The sequence below is a fragment of the Salvia splendens genome, chromosome 3 (assembly GCF_004379255.2).
Source record: "Salvia splendens isolate huo1 chromosome 3, SspV2, whole genome shotgun sequence".
NCBI classification, from domain to species: domain Eukaryota; kingdom Viridiplantae; phylum Streptophyta; class Magnoliopsida; order Lamiales; family Lamiaceae; genus Salvia; species Salvia splendens.
Genome location: NC_056034.1, coordinates 14,193,493 through 14,216,956, shown reverse-complemented (window position 1 = coordinate 14,216,956; position 23,464 = coordinate 14,193,493). Strand labels below are relative to the sequence as shown.

Genomic DNA, 23,464 nt, shown 5'->3' with positions numbered 1-23,464 from the left:
GATCTGCGTGTTGGCATCATAGCTTGATTATAGAAATAAAGGACCATTGGTATGATTTATGAATTCCAAACTAGTCATAAGAGCTGAAAATAGGGTGAGTATTTAGTTTTCTGTTTGGTTTTTTGGTCAATATCGAACTCAATTATGTGAAAAATCAAATTCGAACCGTTAAAATTATGGATATCAATCGGGCCGGCCCACCGGGTTTCGGGCAATCCTACTCGGGTTGCGGGTCAATCGGGTGCGGCTAATTGGGTTGAGATTTTTTCGGGTTATAAAAGTTCAACCCTAACCCTAAACGCTCGGGTTTCGGGCTAGCCCAGCGGGTTAATCGGGTTGCTACCAATAAAATTAACATGCGATCAATCCAATAAATAATGACGAAAATTAGTTATATTTATAAAATATAAATATTTAATTATGATAAATTTGAGATATATACTTAAACTCAAACACAAACATGATCAAATACTAATATTTGAGATTTGTGTAAAATAAAACATAAATTTAAATATTTTAAAGCATGTTTTAAAACATGTTTTATAAATTTAAATATTTATTAATGAATTAGAAGTTTCTAATTTATTTATTTATTATTATATTAATAAAAATTTAATATATAATTTATATATTTAATATGAAATTGAATGTTATTTTTTTTAGTTATCTATATTATAAAAATAATCAATGAAATTGTCCAATTAGGAGTCAAACAAATAGAACAATAGAAATTTTATCGGGTTTTCAGGCCAGCCCATCGGGTTTTCGGGTCTGACCCTAACGGGTTGCGGGTTAATCGGGTGCGGGCTAATCGGGTTGTAATTTTATCGGACTCGAAATTTTCAACCTTAACCCTATAAATTTGACGGGTTATTCGGGTCAACCCACAAGTTGCGGGCTGCATTGACATCCCTAGTTAAAATTGATCTAAACCGAAAAAATCAAAATCTCATGAACATATCCAAAATATCCAAAAAACTAAAATCCAAACTACAAAAACTGAAAAACCAAAATTGCACAAAATATAAACAAAATTAAAATTCAAAAAAAAATAATTTTCAAAATAATTAATAAAAAATTATATCGTATATCAATTAACATATCCAAATTTATAGTACTACATCCGTCCCTGAAAATTTGTCACTTATTTCTATTTTCGTTCGTCCTTAAAAATTTGTCACCTTTCACTTTTACCATTTTTGGTAGTGGACCCCAAATTCCACTAACTCATTCTCATTCACATTTTATTATAAAACTAATATATAAAAGTAGGACGCACATGCCATTAACTTTTTCAACCCACTTTTTATTACATTTCTTAAAATTTGTGTCGAGTCAAATGGTGACAAATTATAAGGGACGTAGGGAGTAATTTTTATAAATTCTAAATTTTAGTACATATTTTAATATAAATCGATTCAAATAGAGTTTATTTTCAGGTATTATATAGTATTATAAATATAATATTAAAACAAATGGGTTTTCATTTTTTTTTTTGAAAAATCAAATTCGATTTGATTCAGATTGAATATTCAATTTTTGGTTATTTTGTCCACCCTAGTTGAAATTGATATGAAATGATTCGAGAAATATACACTATTTTAAATTCTGTAAGTACTAAATGGTTAAGTGTTTTGAAAAATGATATTGGAGTATGTTATACTACTACACCTACCCACTATTTACAATTAGAAAATTATAAATTGAGTATTGTAGGGTGTGAGAGAATGAAAATGAAAATGGATATTTGAGATTGAAGATGAGAATGGAGATGAGAGAATGATGATGAGAATTGTGTAGTTTGATGTGAATTTTTGGGAGTGAAATAGAGGGTATTTATAGATGAAAGTGTGTATTTATGGGGTAAAAAAAATAAAAAAAAAAATTAAAAAGTGGGAAAAAACGGTTGCCAGCGAGCAGCTGACGTGGCGCGCCCTCATTCGTCAAAGGCATAGCCGTTGTGTTTAAATTATTATTTTTTTTAAAAAAAAATCGGTTTTTAATTAAAAAACGGATAAAAAAAATTCACTTCCCAAAAAGATTATATCCGTTTATAACTGTTTTTTCCCACTTTTTAAATTTTTTTTTATTTTAACCCCAAAAATACACACTTTCATCTATAAATACCCCCAATTTCACTCCCAAAAATTCACATCAAACTACACAATCTCTCATCATCATTCTCTCATCTCCATTCTCATCTTCAATCTCTCATATCCATTTTCATCTTCATTCTCTCACACCCTACAACACCACTATGTCCGGTCACGACGATAACCCAAGCGGCTCCCACGGTTGGAACCCCGAATGGTTCGGTTCACAACCGTTTCCTAGTCCGGAAACGGACTATTCGGCCCCTCCTCTCACCCAAGATTCGGGCGTTCCGGGTGGCTACCGGCCATACCCGGTCGACGACCAAGGTGGCTCCGATGGGCGATACGGGTGGACACCGCTCCCGAACTCGCACCCTATGTTCCACCTCCACCCCCGAACAACTCGTTGTGGGCCCTTTTGGCCCAACTCAATATAGCTGATAGGTCATCTATGACCCCCACGCAACTTCAAACGCACGAGACCATGATATTGGGTCTCCAAAAATAATTGGGGTTGGTGCCGCCGGATGCGTAGTCTTCCTCGGGTAATATTAGTCAATAATTGTGTAATTTTTAATTTTTAGGATTTTAATTATGTAATTTTTAATTTTTAGTATTTTAATTATGTAATTTTAATTTTTAGGACTTTAATTATGTCTTTTTTATTTTATTTGTAATATTTATTGTGGTTTTTTTAATGAATTTTAGTATTATGGAAATGTTTTTGTGTAATTGAATTTTAAATTAATTGTGCTCGTCCTTGCGGAAGAGCATAGCTGTGGGTGTTGTGCTCTTGCCAGAGAGCAGGCAGAAAAAGTGGGGTCGGGCCCACAACCGTGCCGCTGGCAAGAGCACGGTTTTGGATGCTCTAAGTATTATGAACATTTACTACGTAATTGGGTGACACTTATGTAAATTGAACTTGATTTAGCATACTGAAACATTGGGTCTGGGCTTGTTATTCATTAATGGGCCTATGGAGCCCACTCTACATTTACACACTTTTTCCATTTTTTGTGTTTCTTAGATCTTTAGAGACTTTGTATTACAACCAACACAAACATTAAAAGTGGCGCAATGCTTGTCATTGATCAAGGCTAACTAGTAAAAATATATTGGGATCGTTATTGTGTGAACATGACAAGACTAAATACGAATATAATTCGTTAGGGATCTAATCAACTTGACTACGAATACTATATACCTTCTACAAACACTGATATGAACAAACATGAAGATATGATTACACTTTTTTCTCATGCTTACTCAAAATTTGTATATGTTGGGAGATGGTGAAGGGTACCAGTTTTTTTTTAACAAGGACATTTTTCATAAGTGAATAAATTTAAGATGTGTTTACTAAAACAAATGGGTATTTTGTCCCTATTAATAATGAACACACAATTGAAACAAATCCAATCATTTTTTTTTCCCAAATCAAACCTTGTAAAAACATCAAACATCAAGACTTCTGATTCTCACACAGCACTATAAGGGCATCCATAATGGGACGGATGTCTCGGCGGACATCCCGACGGACTTCCAAAAACACCTCCTGCCACGTCGTAAAGACATCCCACTGCACTGCCACGTCATAAGGACATCCCACTACACAATGGTGGACATCCCCAAGGACATCCCGACGGACATTCACAAAAAACAATAAAAAATCGGGACGTCCGTCGTGTCAACGCAATGGCGAACGTCCCAACGGACGTCCCGGAAAGCCGCGGAACTCCGGTGTCCGCAGCGGACGTCCGTATGCGTATGCATACTGCCTAATGGCGGACGTCCCGCGTGGACGTCCGGCACGCCGGTCCGACGTCCGCCGGGACATCCGCCATTGTGGATGCTCTAATGAGAACATGTAGTTGACAAACTAAAGTGCATAAACATAGATGAAAGCAAACGAAATCATTTCCTTCAGTTTATGACCCAACATCACTGTATCTAAAATAAGCAAATTATGAACTAAAATAAATGAGCACTTTTCCATACAAAAATAAGAAGAGGGACACCCACCCACTTACCCCCAAAAACAAGCACAAATTGAACAAAATGGTAGTACATCTTTATCATTATCCCGAACTCCAATCTTCTTCACCTAGGCCATGACCAGCCCTTCATGTATAGGCACATGATCACCAACAACATTTCTTTATATAAAAATAAATAAATAAATAAATATTTCTCAAAGCATGAGGGCTTTAGAGTGTGGGAACTGTCAAATATAATGAACTAACATTGAGATAATCAAGGAAGGATGGTCAGCTTTTACCATCATTGCTTTATCTGCACTCAAACAAGCAATGCATTGCTTGAATAGTATGGTATATTCTTTGGAATAAACTCAGTCCACTAAAATGTAATTCTATGAACAATGGTTAAGAAAAATGGGCTCCATTCATATATTCTAATAAATTTTTTTTGTGTTATGGAACTGTACTATAGTCTATAATAGTATCCTTGCATTCTGCCTAGCTATAAAAATCAAATTTTGGATTTTTAGCCAACCCCACTTAATGATATCTTTTCACTTATGGGGAAATATCATATGAGTGATCATGAATTTTTCTTTTAAATTCAAATAAAAGCGGTAATGATTTCTCATTTATCTTGTATCTCATTATAATTCTACAATTATTTATAGTAATTAGACATTTTGTTCTTTCTGATAGAATTGGTCTAACTTCTAACACGATGCATGGTATTAATGATTTCTAAATATAACTTGTGACACGGTTTTAAATAATACTATAACTATGCAAGACATGCAATGGCCTCTACTGTTGGAATATTAGAGAGTGGTAGCAAAGAAGGGACTAAAATCGCATGTCTGATTTTGGAACTGATTCAGTTGAGATTGTCTGTGGAATGAATTGCAAAATAAGATTGTAATTTGTTAAAAAAATGGCACACAACAAGAACAATATAATAAGCAAAACGGTAACAAGATTTAACGTCGGAAAAAACCCAAATGAAAAAAAAACATGGGCCAATGTAGACAACCAAAATATGCATTATAGAACGAATTATTCGGTACATAATATAACGGGCTTCAAGGCCTGCACAAAAATACAAATAATCCAGCCCGTTTTTCTACCGTGCAAGAAAATCCCCCTTAACGAGAGAATAAGGACCGCAAATTAACACAACTAATGCTTGCAAATTCCAAAATCATTTACCTTTTCCTGAGAATATTATTGACAGAGAATGACATTGAGGAAATCTTGAAATGCATCAATTAATAGTACAACTATAGTGTGAAATGATTATGAATAAATTGGTGCATGCCTTTTTTGAGCCGTAAACTTGTCACACACTACTACTAATACCTAATTATTTTTTGCCAACAAGATTTTTCCCTAAAAAGGATTCAAATGACGGATCAAATTGGTTGTGGTAAAGTGAAGTTAAGATATTTGTTGCAATTTGCAAGATTATTATAACATATCACCTTGGGTTTAATGTCCGATGCAAGAGTTAAGATGCTTAAATTTAATTTACTATCTCTAAAAAAATATGCTTCTTGACCAATTTGGCATCTAATTTTATCCACTAGAACATCTAACTTTTTAAGAAAATTCTTGGGTTACAAAGTTTGCAAGGAAGCAATCTGGAGTGCATGTCTGAATTCAGGGCTCACAGCCTGACAGCAAGGAAATTAGTTAGATGGTGATTAACCAATAGAATACATTCTCCCTTTTAAAGACAAGGAAATATGCAAAAATAAAGATTGGATTTTTATGATTTAGGGTTTCAAAGAAATCGGGTGCTAATTATGAGGTGACACGTGAAAATAATAGAGAAGATGGTGAAAAGTTATGGTTTTGACTCTACCAATATTTATATCCATCCATGGTGGGTACATAATTCAGATTTTACAAAATATGAATCCACTATTTCGCATTCTACCAAAAGCACCACTACTCGCCGCGTATTAAAATAATAAATTAAAGAAAAATAAATAAAGGCTGATATTTTTATGAATTTTGAAGCTAATTAAGGATGACATCAGTCGGTTATGTTAATAATCGAACTGATTGATGGTTAACCAACTTGGAAGATGCACTAGCACTAGCACTAGCACTAGCTAGGACAGAGGGAAGTAGAACAGGATATAAATAAGTTCTATGTTTTCTCTAACACTATCTCATCTTATAATTTTCTATTCATTCTTTATTTCTTGTACCTCATTAATTTGGATATAATTTAAAATAGGAAATTAATGCTTGCTTGAATTATTCCCCATGTTGTACGAGATTTCGACTGTCTCAATCAGAAATATGAGAAATAATAACGACAAGCGTTGACTGATCGTGCTGATTATTCATAGTCATCGTCAATATAAGTCGTGTTTAACTAAAATCGCCACGTTTGTGAATAGCGATTGATAGTGTAACTGTAACAATGGTATGATTCCACAAGACTGTAGTTTGTGGCTGTGGAGCATTGAACCAAATGCATCCAATGATGCTACGCTCATTCCATTTAAGATTACTGCCGCTATTATTTGCATTCATGCCCAGTACCTGTTTGATTAATTGCCTGACAGAAATGTTTTTTTTTCCCTTTCTCACATAGGTTGATTATTTCCCATCTCTTTTCTACCTTTGTTTTTAGTTTTAGTTTTTCTATGAAAAATTTAAAATTTCATTACCACTTAAGATCTTATTTATAATAGGAATATAAATTTTCATTGCCACTTATAGAGCAAAATAAAAGTATTTTTTACATTGGTAAAACAATAACAACCGATTTATCTCATCAATGATATTTATCAAGCTTCATTTTTGATACATTGCACCAATTTATTGATCTATTCTTGTCGTTTAACTTTAGCTAATAGAAGTACTGTTATCCCCAAAAAATACATTATTGTTATTCTTTCTCTTTTAGTTGAAAGAATATAGCCACTTCTATTTTTAGGAGTTAAATTGAAATTAAGTAGTAATTATAGTACTATAATCTATAGCTTTAGGATTATGATGGAGTAGCTAAAGATCATGAATGCGGCAAATTGGATGGTAGGCCAAACTTCCTTCCTTTAATGGCAAAGCACATAGAGCTAATAAAAGATTATGGCTTTGCTATTTAAAATTTTATTCAATCATCAAAAGCAATTATCATTTCATTTTACACCAGTTTTGGTGCAATAAATAACTTTATGGCCCATGTTTTACAAGATTCAGCAGGTAAAAAGTGAATGTAATATCAAGATGCATCAGTTGATATGTTTCGAAATATTAATGTTGATGCTCCATTATTATTTAGTGGATATTATCACATCAAGTTAGGAAATATAAATGAATCTAGTAGGTCAAAACTCAAAACCATCATTCTAACCAACAAAAATTTAAACCGAAAGATCATGATATTGACTAGAAAATTGACAAAGCTTCATTATTTAAATGGCTTTAATACAAAAAATACAAATAAAAAACTGATAACGTCACATATAGTTTAATTGATTTATTCTAAGTAGATACTCCTATTTCCATGTGTTATAACCCTACCATTATTTATTTCAATTCTTCTCTCGCATTTTTAATTTACCAATCTAGACTATGACCATGATAGTGCTCTTGCCACTCAACTATAGTAAACCAAAATATTTATAAAAAAAATTGAACAAAATAAAATCCAACCAACGCCTAAAATGACTTTTCATACTTCATATATATTCAATTCATCTGTTTAATTAGTTGGTTGCCGCAGTTGAATTTCCACGAGTAAAAATTTAATTTGATTTCTTCCTTTATTTGGAATGTTGAGACAATTTCCATTAGTTATTGGCGACAACATTATGTTTTTATCGGTTTATATATTCGAAACTATTGATTAAATATCGCACTTACATATTTTATTCTTTTATTGGGTACTTTTGTCTAAGTAACAATAAATGTATAATTGTCAATATTGATCGAATTAGTTTGAAATATCAATATTTATTTGGCTAAATTGTGGATCGGTCTATTATATTGGATTCGAATTTACAAAGTAAAAGCATCATTTTTTAATTAGGAGATGAGGATCAAGGAAGATCACACATTAGTTAGGTTCACATGAAGATCGATTTTCGCTTAATGGTGACCAGAAATAGAATGGAGTGTTTGGATAGAAAATTGATGTATGGAGGTTGAATTTTTAATGATTTTCCATTTATATTCACCAGTGATTTGAACTCCTAATCCAACAATAGAAGGAATGTAGGAATATTTATTCATATATGTGACCTATATAGATATTGGTTTAATATTAAAGATTAAGTTCAAAACATATCAGTTGGATTCTAATATAAAAGACGATACCGTGATGGATCGGTTTCGATTAAAGAATTAGAATCGGGTGTATTGATAACCCTCTTCTCTTGCCTTGCATAGATGATATAAATGTGTGTATATAAATGTGTAAAAGATTAAAAGCTGTAGGATAAATCTGATGTATTTATGAAAAGGTGCGAACGAGCGGATACGACTCTTCTTGAAAGGTTGTCTATTGCCTATATATACAATCATATTTTACAGCTTTAAGGTTACACAATTTACTACAAAATATCACATATTGAATATACAGAAAAGTAAAGTTTATATCAGATTCTTCTCCATCGAAAGAATCCGAAAAGCAAAGGCCAAAGAGACGATAATATCAACCGCAGCTTTAGGGGAAACATCAACTCGTGGAATTCCACCCTACATCAACTATAAGCTATGGATGGAGGTTGGTAAATCATCTCTTTGATGTGGTATATGTTATGGTTGAATTAACGCAAATCTAGGATGTGATTTCAGGAAAGAAATCGTTAAGAAATGGCTAACAGTTGGTATCAGAGCCAACCTAGATTTGTTAATTCACCATATTAAGTGTTCAAAATTGAAATATGAATGTTTTTGTTTCATTTTGATGTTATTTGGTTCCGCTGCGCATTGGGTGATTGTTTCATGGAATGTTTAAACATGAAAATCGAAGGGACAAAACAGTACAGACGATTCGCTCGACCGGGCGAAATAATGCCCGGTCGGGCGTTTCCAATGGGCGCATCGGTTTGCAAAACACCCGATCGGGTGATTACAAATATTCAAAACACCCGACCGGGTGATGCTTCTGGACTCGTGATGCCAACGCCCGGTCGGGCGTTATGAGGTACAAAAATACCCGACCGGGCGAACTTTCTGAACTCGCCAATGCAAACGCCCGGTCGGGCGTTTAGAAGGTATGAAATCGCCCGACCGGGCGAACTTTCTGGAGAATTTCGTATATGTTATTTTTTAATCCTTTTAAGTTGCATGTTGATGTTATATGACATGTTAATCACCAAAGTGGTCTTGTTATATGATATTATGATTATGGAAAAGGATGCAAAGTTATTTATTTATTGATCATGATTAAAGGATGCTAAATGACATGAAGTTGATTGGTCAATAACTTTATTATCTATATACTTGGAGATCACCCAAAGGTGGATCATTGTATATAAGTTAATAAAACGAAAAGGATTAATCTTGTATACAGTATCACATGTAGTATGTATACCCAAAGGCAACATGCTTATTTGATATGTGTATGATATGATTGATCATTAAAGTATATTCTAGCATCGATGATAGTATGTGTGTTTAAGTATTATCCAAAGATTGCTTGAATGCATATAGCTTAAAGTTTATTACGGTTATCTGAATCTCTGTTTTTCTTTGAGTTCAAAGCACTAATTGTAAGCATGTATAAATGTTACAGCCACGCCTAATGTGTATGCATCTGCAAACTCTGTCGTAAAGTTCAATGGGCAGAACTATGGTGAGTGGTCAGAACAGATCCGGTTTTCACTGGGTGTTATGTCACTAGATCATGCCATACTTACGGAAGATGAGCCTACATCCATTACAGATGAGACCTCCGAAACGGACAAGTCTCAATATGAGACTTGGGAGTGATCTAACAGGCTGAGTCTCAATCTTATGAGGATGACGATGGGGGAAAGTTTCAAACCATCTATGCCTAAGATAAAGGAGTGTTCACAATCGGAATTGGCAGACAAGTCACTTGTAGGAAGCTTGATGAGTGAGCTCACTACAAGAAAGTTTGATTGGTCACAACCTATTCATGATCATGTAACACACATGTCAAACTTGGCAGCAAGGCTCTCGACCCTGGGAATGGAGGTTCATGAACAGTTCTTGGTTCAATTCATCATAAACTCTCTTCCTATTGAATTTGGCCAGTTCCAGGTGAATTATAACACCATAAAAGAAAAATGGGACCTTAAAGAACTAAAGGCCATGTTAGTTCAAGAGGAAGGGAGACTAAAGAAGATGGGTGGCCAAGTTGTGAACCTAATGGATCATGGAGGATCAAGTACCAGTAAAGGAAAACCAGGTAAAAAGGACAAACGTAAAGATTCTTCTTTTCCTAAAGGCCCTAAAAAGAAGATCAAGAAGGAAAGGAAGTGTTTCTTCTGTAGAGAAACGAGACACTTCAAGAAAGACTGTCCAAAAAGGAAGGCATGGTTTGATAAGAAAGGTAAACATAACAGTTTCGTTTGCTTTGAATCAAATCTTATTGAAGTGCCTAATAATACTTGGTGGTTAGATTCTGGTGCTACTACTCATGTGTCTCATATTGAACAGGGATTCAGTACGATCCAACCTATAAAAGGAAGTGAACAATACTTGTTTATGGGAAATATGATGAAGGCACAAATCAAAGGCATCGGGACCTATAGACTGATCTTGGACACAGGATGTCACATATATCTTAAGGATTGTCTTTATGTACCAGATTGTGCTAGAAATCTTGTATCTGTTAGTAGATTGGATAGAGTAGGTTTTAAAATCAAGTTTGTAAATAGTGTATTTACATTGTACAGAAATGATTAGTTCTATGGAAGTGGTACTTTGTTTGATTCACTATACAGTTTCAATCTTGATGCAAAGTTTTCTGAATCCTTGTTTAATGTTGAAAGTAAAAGCATGAAACGTAGTATGTCAAGTGAAAATTCGGCTTACTTGTGGCATCAAAGACTAGGTCACATATCCAGAGAAAGGATAATGAGGTTGGTAAGGAATGAAATTCTACCTCAATTGGATTTTAGTAATCTAGATATGTGTATAGATTGCATAAAGGGGAAGCAAACTAAACACATAGTAAAGAAATCAGCCACAAGGAGTTCTCAACTTCTTAAATTAATTCATGCTGATATATGTGGTCCTTTTGATGCACCTTCGTGGGATGGTAGAAATTATTTTATCACTTTTATTGATGATTTCTCACGGTATGGTTATATATATCTATTGCGTGAAAAGGCTGAATCGGTGAATGTCTTAAAGATATTCATAGATGAAGTGGAAAGGCAATTGGATAGAAAGGTTAAGGTTGTGAGATCAGATAGAGGTGGTGAATTCTGTGGAAAGTTTAATGAATCTGGACAATGTCCGGGTCCATTTGCAAAGTACCTCGAAAGCAAGAGCATTTGTGCACAATATACAATGCCCGGTACTCCGCAACAGAATGGTGTAGCGGAAAGGCGGAATCGTACTCTTTTGGATATGGTTAGATGCATGTTGAGTGGATGTAATTTACCCCTTTCGTTATGGATTTATGCATTAAAGACTGCAACGTATATGCTTAATCGGATTCCTAGTAAGACAGTTCCAAAGACACCTTTTGAACTTTGGACAGGTAGGAAACCGAGTTTAAGGCATTTACGTATTTGGGGTTGCCCCGCAGAAGTAAAGTTGTATAATCCACATGAAAAGAAGCTGGATTTAAAGACGGTCAGTGGATTTTTCATTGGCTATCTAGATAAATCGAAGGGATATACATTCTATTGTCCTAACCATAGTACGAGAATAGTTGAGATGGGAAATGCTAGGTTCATTGAACACAATGAAACTAGTGGGAGTGATGAACCTCGAAAAGTGGACCTTAATGAAGTTCAAGAAAAGGTTGTTCATCCACCTTTTGTTGCACCTAAGATTGTTGTTCCTATTGAGCAACATGAAGTGCATAACCCACCTGTTGAGATTGAAGATGAACCAGTCATAATTCAAGAACAGAATGATGAACCAATAGAGCCTTTAAGGCGATCAGTAAGGGAACGTCGATCGGCCATATCAAATGACTATGTGGTATATTCCGTTGAAAGTGAATGTGACTTGAGCATTGATAAAGATCCTATCTCATTCCAACAAGCCATGGAAAGTGACAATTCTGAAAATTGGTTAAATGCAGCAAAGGATGAGATGAAATCTATGAGCGATAACAATGTTTGGGACTTAGTAGAATTGCCTACAGGTTTTAAAGCCATTGGTTGTAAATGGATCTTTAAAACAAAACGTGATTCGAAAGGTGACATTGAAAGGTACAAGGCTCGCCTTGTCGTCAAAGGTTTCACTCAAAAGGAAGACATTGACTACAAAGAAACCTTCTCTCCAGTTTCAAAGAAGGATTCCTTAATAATTGTGTTGGCTTTGGTGGCTCATTATGATTTAGAGCTTCACCAAATTGATGTAAAGACGGCCTTCCTAAATGGAGTATTTGAAGAGGAGGTATACATGAAACAACCCGAAGGATTTATGATACAAGGACAAGAAGAGTTAGTATGTAAGTTGAGAAAGTCAATATATGGACTCAAACAAGCTTCTAGACAATGGTATATAAAGTTCAATGATATCATTGTGTCATATGATTTTGTAGAAATCACCGTTGATCGATGTATCTATATTAAAATCAGTGGGAGCAAGTTTATCATATTAGTCCTATATGTTGATGACATTTTGCTAGCCGCAAATGACATGGGTTTTATTAACTTATGTAAAGAAATATCTCTCTTTGAACATAAAGGATATGGGTGAGACATCTTATGTGATCGGAATAGAGAGATAGATCACAAGAATTGGTAAGTTTGTCTCAGAAAAGTGATATCAATAAGGTCTTAGAGAAATATAGAATGGATAAATGCTCCGTAGGGATAACTCCAATTCAGAAGGGAGAAAAGTTCATTAAAATAAAATGTCCGAAAAATGAATTTGAGCGTAAGGAGATGGAAAAGATTCCTTATGCATTAGTGGTTGGGAGTTTGAAACATTTACGCGACCAGATATCACCTTCATGGTTGGGATGCTGGGTTGATATCAAAGTAATCCCGATATGGACCACTGGAAGGCTACAAAGAAAGTCCTCAGGTACTTGCAAGGCACCTAGAGCACATGTTTATGTAAAGATGATCTGATGACTTAAATGTCATTGGTTCATATTCAGATTATGCCTGATGCGTCAATGGTAGAAATTGATGATTGGCTATTTGTTCCTTTAATTAGTGGGAACAATATCATGGAAAATGGAAAATAGTTTGTCATTGCTATTTCCATTATGAAAGTTGAATTTTGGTTCGCTTTGAGGCCAAAGTTCATGAAAAGTAATTGCGAAACATAAATCTTGAGACTTGGGATTGTTAACATTATGGCCAAGTCACTAAGATTTTGTTGTGATGATTTCGCAGAAATCTTCTTCACAAAAGAAAGATAGGTACATAAAAGGTGATACACACATGCAGTGTGAGTACTTATTTGTAAAGGAAGAAGTACAGAAACATAAAGTGTCTTTTGAGCAGAATAGAACAATATTATAAGAACGTTTACGTTAAATGAAAGATTACCCAAGTGGCCATGAAAAGTATATGGGTATTATAGAGAAAGTCTTGATATATGAATTATATTGTGCTCATAAGGAGTAAGACACTTGGAATTCAATAAAAGTCTGTTTCTGTGCATTGATATGTTATCATTAAAGTTGTATACAGTATGGTTCTTGGATAACATATGTTGTATTGAGAATTAAGGTTCATCTCAATAAAGGGTTTATTCATATAAAGTTAGAATTGATTTGTGATACATGGAAGGAATCATGTCGACCAAATGATTGTGTGACCGCCATGATTCAATCAAGTCTAACTTTGTAGGTATTTAAAGGATATATGAACTTAATGGTATAGTGCGCAGAAAATTGATTAAACCATTGTAAGCTACAAAGGTCAAGTGGGAGAATGTAGGAATATTTATTCCTATATGTGACATATGTGGATATTGGTTTAATATTAAAGATTAAGTTCAAAACATATCAGTTGGATTCTAATATAAAAGACGATACCGTGATGGATCGGTTTCGATTAAAGAATTAGAATCGGGTGTATTGATAACCCTCTTCTCTTGCCTTGCATAGATGATATAAATATGTGTATATAAATATGTGTAAAAGATTAAAAGCTGTAGGATAAATATGATGTATTTATGAAAAGGTGCGAACGAACGGATACGGCCCTTCTTGAAAGGTTGTCTATTGCCTATATATACAATTAGATTTTACAGCTTTAAGGTTACACAATTTACTACAAAATATCACATATTGAATATACAGAAAAGTAAAGTTTATATCAGATTCTTCTCCGTCGAAAGAATCCGAAAAGCAAAGGCCAAAGAGACGATAATATCAACCGCAGTTTTAGGGGAAACATCAACTCGTGGAATTCCACCCTACATCAACTATAAGTTATGGATGGAGGTTGGTAAATCATCTCTTTGATGTGGTATATGTTATGGTTGAATTAACGCAAATCTAGGATGTGATTTCAGGAAAGAAATCGTTAAGAAATGGCTAACAAGGAAAACCATCTCAGAATTAATCAATCGTGACATTATATTTTTTTTAATTGTGTGTATTTTTTTAATCATTTGTTAGCTTTTCTTTTGTTCAAAATTAATGTGCTTTTGATGTTTTATTGATTTTATTATGATTTGTATTGTTAATGTTCTTAGTGAGCTAGGTAGTTTGTTTTTGGCTTTCAGTATTTTTCATTTATAAAAATTATATTTGGTAAATTATGAAAATCAAGTGAATGAATTATCTTTGCTTGGTGCAATTCTTGTGTGCATTGTATAATAATAATGATGGTTTAGGTCAATTTCCATGTCGTCAATGAATCTACACGAACACATGGTTGGCTTAAAATTGGAATAAAAATATTTTACCACTATTCCTTAACCTTTAATCATGACTATAAATTATGGTCGCTAAATGGGAAAGAAATTTTTAAATAATTTGAAAGTGGTGGCAACATTTTTTTTTGTAAGTGGTGGTCACAACTTATCCAGGTGGTGCTGGGTTTGCCTTTCCCCAAATTAAAACTAAACACCCTTAATTTTAATTCTCATACATATGATCCAATTTTTAATTTAATTTTATATATTCTATGTTTGTGGTAAATTATATAGATCAATAACCAAATACTAATATTTATAATTATTTTGGGACAAAAAAAGATACTAATTGATTCGCTCTTTACAAACAAAGTTAATCGATATAGCACATAAAAATAACAAAAAATAAAATAAAATAAAAAATTCAAACGTACAATATTCATCACTACATTATTCCTAATTTCTACGTACACGCATCCTTTACACAACTCAGATATACATGCATTCGCAAATATAATTGAGATATCTCACATTTTAAATCTCCAAAGAATATTTTTTTAATGTCCCAATCCCACATATATAGACCTGTTTCTATATACGATCATGTTTATCTAACTTATTTTAATACTGTATATTACGAAATTTATGGAGAAGTATACATAGAAAAAATATCGGATAATTTCTTAATCTTTGTGAAAATTCCAACTGCTTTAGATAGTAGTATGTATGTTGGAGAAATAGATATGGATAATATAACCTATAATATGAATATTAGATAACAGAGATATAGATAATTGTTTTTTAAATTAAAATGTGACATAATCCGATTTGTAATATAATTAATATAATAGTATAAAAAAATTGAGATATAGTTGTATCCTTGTTTATATCTTTATTAATAATAATAATATTAAAACAATAGAAAAGCGAATCCATGCAGAATCTTGCTTCTATAAAAAGCCCAAGTTTCCCTCACAAACTATCTCACTACTTTCACTGCAACTTCAACTGATCTCAACCACCACCACCGCCTCCGCCTCCGCCGCTCCCAACAGAGCCGCTGTGGTTCGCTAAAATGGGCCTTAACTCGAACAGAGTCGAGAATTTCTCAGACACGGAAGCGCCGCCGCTGTCGACAAGCGTAATGCAAATGCCGCCGCTGGAGGTTCACAGAGTCTGCCCTCCGCCGCCAAGAACCACCTCTCAGAAGCTCCGCCACCGCCTCTCCGAGATATTCTTCCCCGACGACCCGCTCCACAAGTTCAAGGATCAGTCGTGGTTTCGGAAACTCATTTTGGGGCTGCAGTTCTTCTTCCCAATTTTCGATTGGGCCCCCAATTACAGCCTCCAGCTCTTCAAATCCGACGTCATTTCCGGCGTCACCATTGCCAGCCTCGCCATTCCCCAGGTGCCCTAATTTAAAAAATTCAATTTCTTCCCAAAAATTGAAAATTCTCGTCCAAGATCGTTTCTTTCCATGCAAAATTGAGTTTTCTTGGTTTCAACTTGTAGAATTTTGATTAGTGATTTGTTCTTGCAAAATACAGGGGATAAGTTATGCAAAGCTAGCAAATCTGCCACCGATTATTGGTTTATGTAAGTGGGAAAGTCATCAAGAATCCCTTTATCTTGCTCTGTTTGTTTGTTTGTTTTGTTTTCAACTAAATGCTAAAGCAAATTGTGTAACTCCTTGAAGACTCGAGCTTCGTTCCGCCGTTGATATATTCAGTTCTCGGGAGCTCCAGGCATTTGGCGGTCGGCCCTGTGTCCATAGCTTCCCTTGTGATGGGAACAATGCTCAGCGAAGTAGTTCCCTACAGCGACGAACCGGCCCTCTACCTTAAGCTGGCTTTCACAGCCACATTCTTTGCAGGGGTGTTTCAAGCTTCTCTAGGCTTTCTGAGGTGAATATTTTACTAGTTTAGTTGTAATTATGTCCAGCTTTGGAAAGTGGGAGGAATCTTTTTAGTAAAAGTGTTGTGCAAGAATCTATCCACTATAAGCACAATGAAGGGCTTGCATTGGTGAAGATGATTATGCTATGTAAAGTAGTGTGAGAATGAACTAACAGAAATTGTTTGAGAGATTCTTTGTTTTGTTTTGTTTTTGCATTTTGTCAATTGTAGCTAGGCAGGTGCTTTTGCCTTTTAAGAGATTCTGGAATGATGGTGTGATCATGCAGATTGGGATTTGTTATTGATTTTCTGTCGAAGGCGACTCTTGTTGGCTTCATGGCCGGGGCTGCAGTGATCGTCTCGTTGCAGCAGTTGAAAGGGCTGCTTGGGATAGTCCATTTCACTACCAAAATGCAACTTGTTCCTGTGTTGTCTTCTGCCTTCCATCATATAGATGAGGTAGAATGAATCTCTAGCTAAAGATGGCCTTTTCTTAATGATGGTGATAATTTCTTGATGTAAATGCTAGTAAACAACATGAATCTAGGCATATATTTGACTTGAGAAGCTATTTCTTGCTTGCAGTGGTCTTGGCAAACCATTGTGATGGGGGTCGCTTTTCTAGCGCTGTTGCTGATAACAAGGCAGATCGTAAGTGACTGTGACCGTCTTCCATAGTCAGTTTCTTGTTTGTTCGAGTTTTTCCCTGAATTTCAATGTTGAATGCAGAGCATGAGACGGCCTAAACTCTTTTGGGTATCAGCAGCTGCTCCGTTAGCATCGGTGATCCTGTCGACCATACTAGTCGTCTGCTTCAAGTCCAAACTCCACGGGATCAAGACAGTAAGAACTCTGCAGTTTTCGCCTAGTATTTAAATCGATTTCGTGATCAAAATCTTGATTGGGATATCTTGTTTCTACAGATTGGGAAATTGCCTAAGGGCCTGAATCCACCTTCTTCAAACATGCTGTATTTTAATGGCCCTCATCTTGCTTTAGCAATCAAAACAGGAATCGTAACCGGAATACTTTCTCTCACAGTAAGTTCTCAAACATTATGCCAAAAAAATAAAAAGGAATCAAAATCAGAAATCTTATAAACATTCTGCATTTGTGAATCTGTAGGAAGGGATTGCTGTTGGAAGGACATTTGCCAGTCTCAAAAACTACCAAGTTGATGGTAACAAAGAAATGATGGCCATCGGCCTAATGAACATGGCTGGCTCTTGCTCGTCTTGCTACGTCACCAGTGGTATATAATACTTCTCGATTTCTTCATCTTCACTTCATTACAATGTGAAGAATCAACAGAGCTGATGGCGAATTTGCGTTTCTAGGATCATTTTCGCGATCAGCTGTGAACTACAACGCCGGTGCACAGTCTGCTGTCTCAAACATAGTAATGGCTGCAGCAGTGCTCGTGACGTTGCTGTTCCTCATGCCGTTGTTCTACTACACCCCCAATCTCATCCTGGCAGCCATTATCATCACTGCTGTGGTCGGCCTGATAGACTACCAAGCAGCGTACAAACTGTGGAAAGTCGACAAACTTGACTTCTTGGCTTGCTTGTGTTCCTTCTTCGGAGTTCTGTTCATCTCAGTGCCTCTCGGTCTCGCTATAGCAGTAAGCCTTTGCTGTGCTCAGCACCCCGAATAAATTTCCCTCAATTGATGTTAACTTTTTAAAAACTTATTTCAGGTTGGAGTTTCGGTTTTCAAGATCTTGTTACACGTGACAAGGCCAAACACGGTTGTGCTCGGAAACATTCCAAGAACTCAGATATATCAGAATCTCAATCAATACAGAGAGGCTGTTAGAGTTCCTTCATTCTTGATCATGGCAGTTGAGGCACCAATCTACTTTGCAAACTCCACTTACTTACAAGAAAGGTAAGCAATTAGTCCTTGTTCCCACGTCACACGCAAAAAACACACGTCTAATCTCAGCCGTCGATGCAGGATACTGCGATGGATAAGAGAGGAGGAAGAGTGGCTGGCCGCAAACGACAGAAGCAACTTGAAATGTGTCATACTAGATATGACTGGTTAGTATTTATGAAAGAAAATACTACTAATATAGATAATTGTAGTGATTATATTCTAACAAAAACAATTTTTTAAAATCTTGATCAGCTGTGACAGCAATAGACACAAGTGGGATTGACACAATCAGTGAGCTAAGAAAGATGCTAGAGAAGAGATCACTCAAGGTAAGCAGCATTTCTTGCTGATCTCTGCAAATTTTCGCCTTGTGTTCCACGTCGTGTTGAATCTTTTCTTCTCAGTTTGTGCTGGTGAATCCTGTGGGAAGTGTGATGGAGAAACTGCAAGAATCCAACATCTTGGAATCCTTTGGATTTGATGGGCTGTATGTGAGTGTTGGAGAAGCCGTTACCGACATTTCGTCTGCGTGGAAAGCTCAGCCTTGAACAACATCAACAATGGCTTCCATAACCATATATAAATATATGAGTAGGATTGCAGGAGTTCTTGGTTTCTTCAAGAGGAGTTGAAGCCATATATATATCAAATATAAATATGTATGCAATGGCAATGTGCTCAATATACCAAACTAGTCCTGAGAAATTTTGTAATCTAATTATTTTCTCTTATATTAATTGATGATTAGCTTTCTTTCTAGCTACCATTTTTGAGTTTTTATAATTGTCTTCTCATGTTCTAATATCACAACTCGGAATTGCATAAACATCAAGTAAAGATTTCGATTCAAGTAGTTTTTGAGAGGGTTTTGATTAAATATAATATTGCAAAAGAAACAAGCAAGAAATTAAAATAAAACAAATTTAACTACTATTAAAACACAAAAAATATATATATCGACCACAGTGGGAGTCGAACCCACGACCTTTTGATCCGAAGTCAAACGCGCTAATCCACTGCGCTATGCGGTCTACTATGACATTCATCTACTACAAAACATAATAATTAAGCAACTTATTGTTTTAACACAAATTTATGTTTTAACAATGGAGGCCAATGTTTCGGATTCGAGTTCTCATTACGCGACCAAATTGTCCTAAATTTCATCTTTCCAAAAATTTTAATCAATTCATTCCAACCTAACCACTAATTCCATTCCATACAGAGGAAAAATCACTAAGTTTTCTCTCATTCTCTCTCTGTCTTTCTTCCAGTCAAGTGAAAACACAATGCAGCTAGACTAAGCCAGTAATCATCATGCTTCTTCAACTATGAATCTTTTTGATGGGATCACCTGCAGCTTTATCCCCCACATCGACCTTCTCTTCCTCTTCGACATTACCTGCAGGTTTCGAAGAGTTGATTTGCCTCATCAGCCGAATTATCTCACCCTTTGCATAGGCCAGTTCTTCCTCCAGCTTCTTTCCTCTCTTTATCAAACTCTCCCTTTCCTTCCCGAGCTTCATGACCAGGTTGTAAGCGTCTTCCAAGTGCACCCGAGATTCTAAGAAAGCCTGTTTCTGCTCAGTGATGATATTACAAAGGTCATCATTCTCATGTTCCAAGCTTAAAACCTGAGAATGAGCAAGCTCTAACTCTCTGGAAAGCATTGATGCATGCCGAGTAATATCATTGAGGGACTTAGTAGCCTCTTCTAAATACGATTCAAGACTTTCGCGTGCTTCTTTGTCTCCCAACATCTGTGTTTCTAAATCCATCAACTCTTTCTTCAGAGATGATATAATTCTCTTGTCTTCGTTCAGATCAGACGTTGTGATCTCTGCTTTCCTAAGGGCGTCAACAAGTTCCTCCTCCAAGCCATTGCATTTCTGCAATGCAGCAGTCAATTCCGTGGACATAATTCGCAGTTCTTCATCTGATTTAATGAGAAGATCATTTGAGGAACTTAGTTCTTTGGACAAGAGTTCTTCTCCCTGTTTAGCTTCCTCAAGTTTCTTGTACAATAATTCTCTTGCTTCCCTGGACTCAGCCTGAGCTTCATAGACCTGATCTCCAAGCTCCGAGCACAGTCTTTCCAACTCTTTCGATTGTTTAAGCAGCTCAAAAGTTTCATCTCTTGATCTCTCCAAAGTAGTCTTTGTCCTTCTAAGATCCTCTTCCACAATTTTCATATTTTTGAATTCTATGTTCAGCACTTCTTTAAAATTGTCTCTCTCCCGTCTCAGCGAATATATTAACACCTTGTCTCTCTTCTTCTCATCAAACAAGCTCTTAAGTTGTTTATCAAGCAGGTGAATTTTCCCCTCCCTTTCTCCCAAATCTTTTGCTTCCGAAGCTTCCTTCTCTTCCATAGAGGACTTGAAGTTGTTATATTCCGTTAAAACGGCATCAAGCTTCTTCACAGACTCATCTTTCTCAGCCACTACAGTGATTAACTCCAGATTCAATTCTTGCACCATCTCATCCTGCAGATCCAGCTCTTCTAAATGCCTCAAAATTACATCCTGCATTTGCTTCTTCTCTGACTCCAAACTTGTTAGACAGTTGTATGATTGCTGATACGCGGAGCTGAGTTGTTCCAGCTTACTATCTTTGTCGGAAAGTAGAACACTAAGATGCCGTATAGTATCTTCTTTATTCCTGATATCCAATGTAAGCAATTCGATCTTTTCTTGCAGGACTCCTACTGAATATAGCTTCTCCTTCAGCTGCTGTTGGAGTTCCCTTTTATCCTTCGCATAGAAATTAGAAACCAACAAAACAGAATTACAGATTGCACAACATTCAGAAATGTAAAATGTATATATTAGTGATACTTATTTGGTGCTAGAACCAGGAAACACAAGGAAACATAAAGAAGGTGTCTAACTAAAAATCAGCTATCCATACGAACAAGATGCATGAGGTCAGAACAGTGATTGGGACTTCAAGACTAAGAGAGATTATGCAGTAGAGAAACTCTCCATTTTGACACAACACTAGACAACATATAACAAACATATTCCAACTTTTAGCTACTCTCAGTTTCACTTCGGTAATGTAGGTTCTTGAGATTAAGTTCCATTTAGTACACAACGAACACATTCCAAATTTCCGAGCCTTTATTCTTAGCACTTATTAGCTAACAGTTATGGTCAGACATCAATGTCACAAAAAATAAGAGTACAAATCTATTGCAGTTACTTACTTCTTCCAGAGTAGCATCTGAAATGGCATTTTCCTTCTTAGGTGGAAAAAGAGCAGCAAGAACCCCTGATCCCAGAACACCGAGTACATTCAGAATGGAGAAGGGGTGCCGCGATGGATGTTCCTGAGGTGATATCTGGCCACAATACATGTGCACATTAGCATGAATGATTGTTTAGATGACATACAAATACAAGAATCAGATGACCAAGCCTACATTTATACCTGGATGCAGACCTCTTCATTTTGATCCAGATCCGACGCTGTTAATTCGTCACTTTCTATAACGCAAAAGGTGAACTCATCAGTGATGGCTCGATGAAATGTTTACAGTTTAGGTGGAAAGGAAGAACAGAGTCCTAAGTCAAGAAATATTTCAAGAAAGATGCAAAGTCTTTGCAGTTTACTGAACTGCAACTCAGAACCATCACAATTTTCCTTATGCAAATGTAAACATACATTATGAAAAGCTAAATTAGGTCAACAGAATCTCCCCTAAATCAACTGTCTAACCACCTTTACCAATATCAATTGAAGAGAAAACACAATCAATCATAATAATTACCAATTCAAGTATGCCAAAACCTAGATATCAAGAAGAAACCCTAATAACTTCAGAAATCTCTCTTACTACTTAATCTTCACTTAACAACGAGTAGATCAAAAGAAACAGACACCTTCAGGAAGGGCATGGATTGCGTGAGCCCTGATTCTGAGAAGGCGGAGAACGGGTAAACCAATGGCAAGAGCTGCATAACTGGAGTTTCTCTGTAGACAAGCCGTGGTCGTCGCATTCTCTCTTAGAGAGGGCGCGATTCTCAACGAGCACGACGGAAATGGCGGTTGCGAACAGCATTTGGAAGAAGATTGGCGGAATTGGTACGGCGTAGAGCTCGAATTCACAGCTGCAGAGCTCATTGTTTCTCTCTTGAACGATCACGAAACAAATTTGGGCGGCGATTGCTGATTACTCCACATTTGATTCGAGTGAGATTGATAATTGCAGCAGTTTTTTAAACGCTTGGCGGTGGTGAGTGAAGAAGTTAGTTATAATTCGTTGCTTCCAAATATTCTATTAGAAAATTACTACCCCGTCCCTGAAAATTTATCTCATTTTTCCATTTTCGTCCGTCCACTAAAATTTGTCTCATTTCACTTTTTACCATTTTTGGTAGTGGACTTTATATTTCACTAACGCATTCCTACCCACATTTTATTATAAAACTAATATATAAAAGTAGGACCCACAATCCACTAATTTTTCAACTCACTTTCCATTACATTTTTTAAAACTCATGCCGGGTTAAAGTGGGAATAAATTTTTGGGGAGGAGGAAGTAACATTTATCTCAACCATCAACGTATCCTTAAATCAACGAGTCAATTCACTTTAAGTTTGACAATGTCTTGATCTTCGC

At 35.7% G+C, this 23,464-nt stretch overlaps 2 protein-coding genes and 1 non-coding gene across 3 annotated transcripts; 1 reads left to right on the top strand and 2 right to left on the bottom strand.

Annotated features, from left to right (window-relative positions):
- Window positions 1–16,038: 16,038 nt before the first annotated feature.
- Window positions 16,039–19,603, top strand: LOC121795101 (probable sulfate transporter 3.4). The gene is made up of 13 exons (XM_042193548.1): window positions 16,039–16,472; window positions 16,612–16,660; window positions 16,761–16,968; window positions 17,247–17,418; window positions 17,545–17,610; window positions 17,689–17,802; window positions 17,883–17,999; window positions 18,085–18,211; window positions 18,297–18,583; window positions 18,659–18,849; window positions 18,919–19,004; window positions 19,093–19,169; window positions 19,245–19,603. The coding sequence occupies exons 1-13, from the start codon at window positions 16,140–16,142 to the stop codon at window positions 19,386–19,388; spliced, it is 1,971 nt and encodes a 656-aa protein (XP_042049482.1). The 5' UTR covers window positions 16,039–16,139; the 3' UTR covers window positions 19,389–19,603.
- Window positions 19,604–19,797: 194 nt separating this feature from the next.
- On the bottom strand, window positions 19,798–19,871 carry TRNAR-UCG. The gene has a single exon. It is a non-coding gene; the product is annotated as a tRNA-Arg (tRNA).
- An 86-nt stretch (window positions 19,872–19,957) lies between these two features.
- LOC121795104 (MAR-binding filament-like protein 1-1) lies at window positions 19,958–23,094 on the bottom strand. The gene is made up of 4 exons (XM_042193551.1): window positions 22,725–23,094; window positions 22,273–22,328; window positions 22,049–22,183; window positions 19,958–21,593 (listed from the first exon to the last, which is right to left on the bottom strand). Exons 1-4 carry the CDS (start codon window positions 22,963–22,965, stop codon window positions 20,166–20,168), a joined length of 1,860 nt encoding a protein of 619 aa, XP_042049485.1. The 5' UTR covers window positions 22,966–23,094; the 3' UTR covers window positions 19,958–20,165.
- Window positions 23,095–23,464: the final 370 nt, after the last annotated feature.

Excerpts from the sequence above, each read along its gene's own strand:
- LOC121795101 (XM_042193548.1), top strand. The coding sequence starts at position 16,140 with ATGGGCCTTAACTCGAACAGAGTCGAGAATTTCTCAGACACGGAAGCG. Across the intron at positions 18,000-18,084 it reads CCGGAATACTTTCTCTCACA|GAAGGGATTGCTGTTGGAAG; the intron begins GTAAGTTCTCAA and ends GTGAATCTGTAG. Across the intron at positions 19,170-19,244 it reads TAGAGAAGAGATCACTCAAG|TTTGTGCTGGTGAATCCTGT; the intron begins GTAAGCAGCATT and ends TTTTCTTCTCAG.
- LOC121795104 (XM_042193551.1), bottom strand. The coding sequence starts at position 22,965 with ATGAGCTCTGCAGCTGTGAATTCGAGCTCTACGCCGTACCAATTCCGC. Across the intron at positions 22,329-22,724 it reads AATCCATGCCCTTCCTGAAG|AAAGTGACGAATTAACAGCG; the intron begins GTGTCTGTTTCT and ends TTTGCGTTATAG. Across the intron at positions 22,184-22,272 it reads ATGAAGAGGTCTGCATCCAG|ATATCACCTCAGGAACATCC; the intron begins GTATAAATGTAG and ends TATTGTGGCCAG.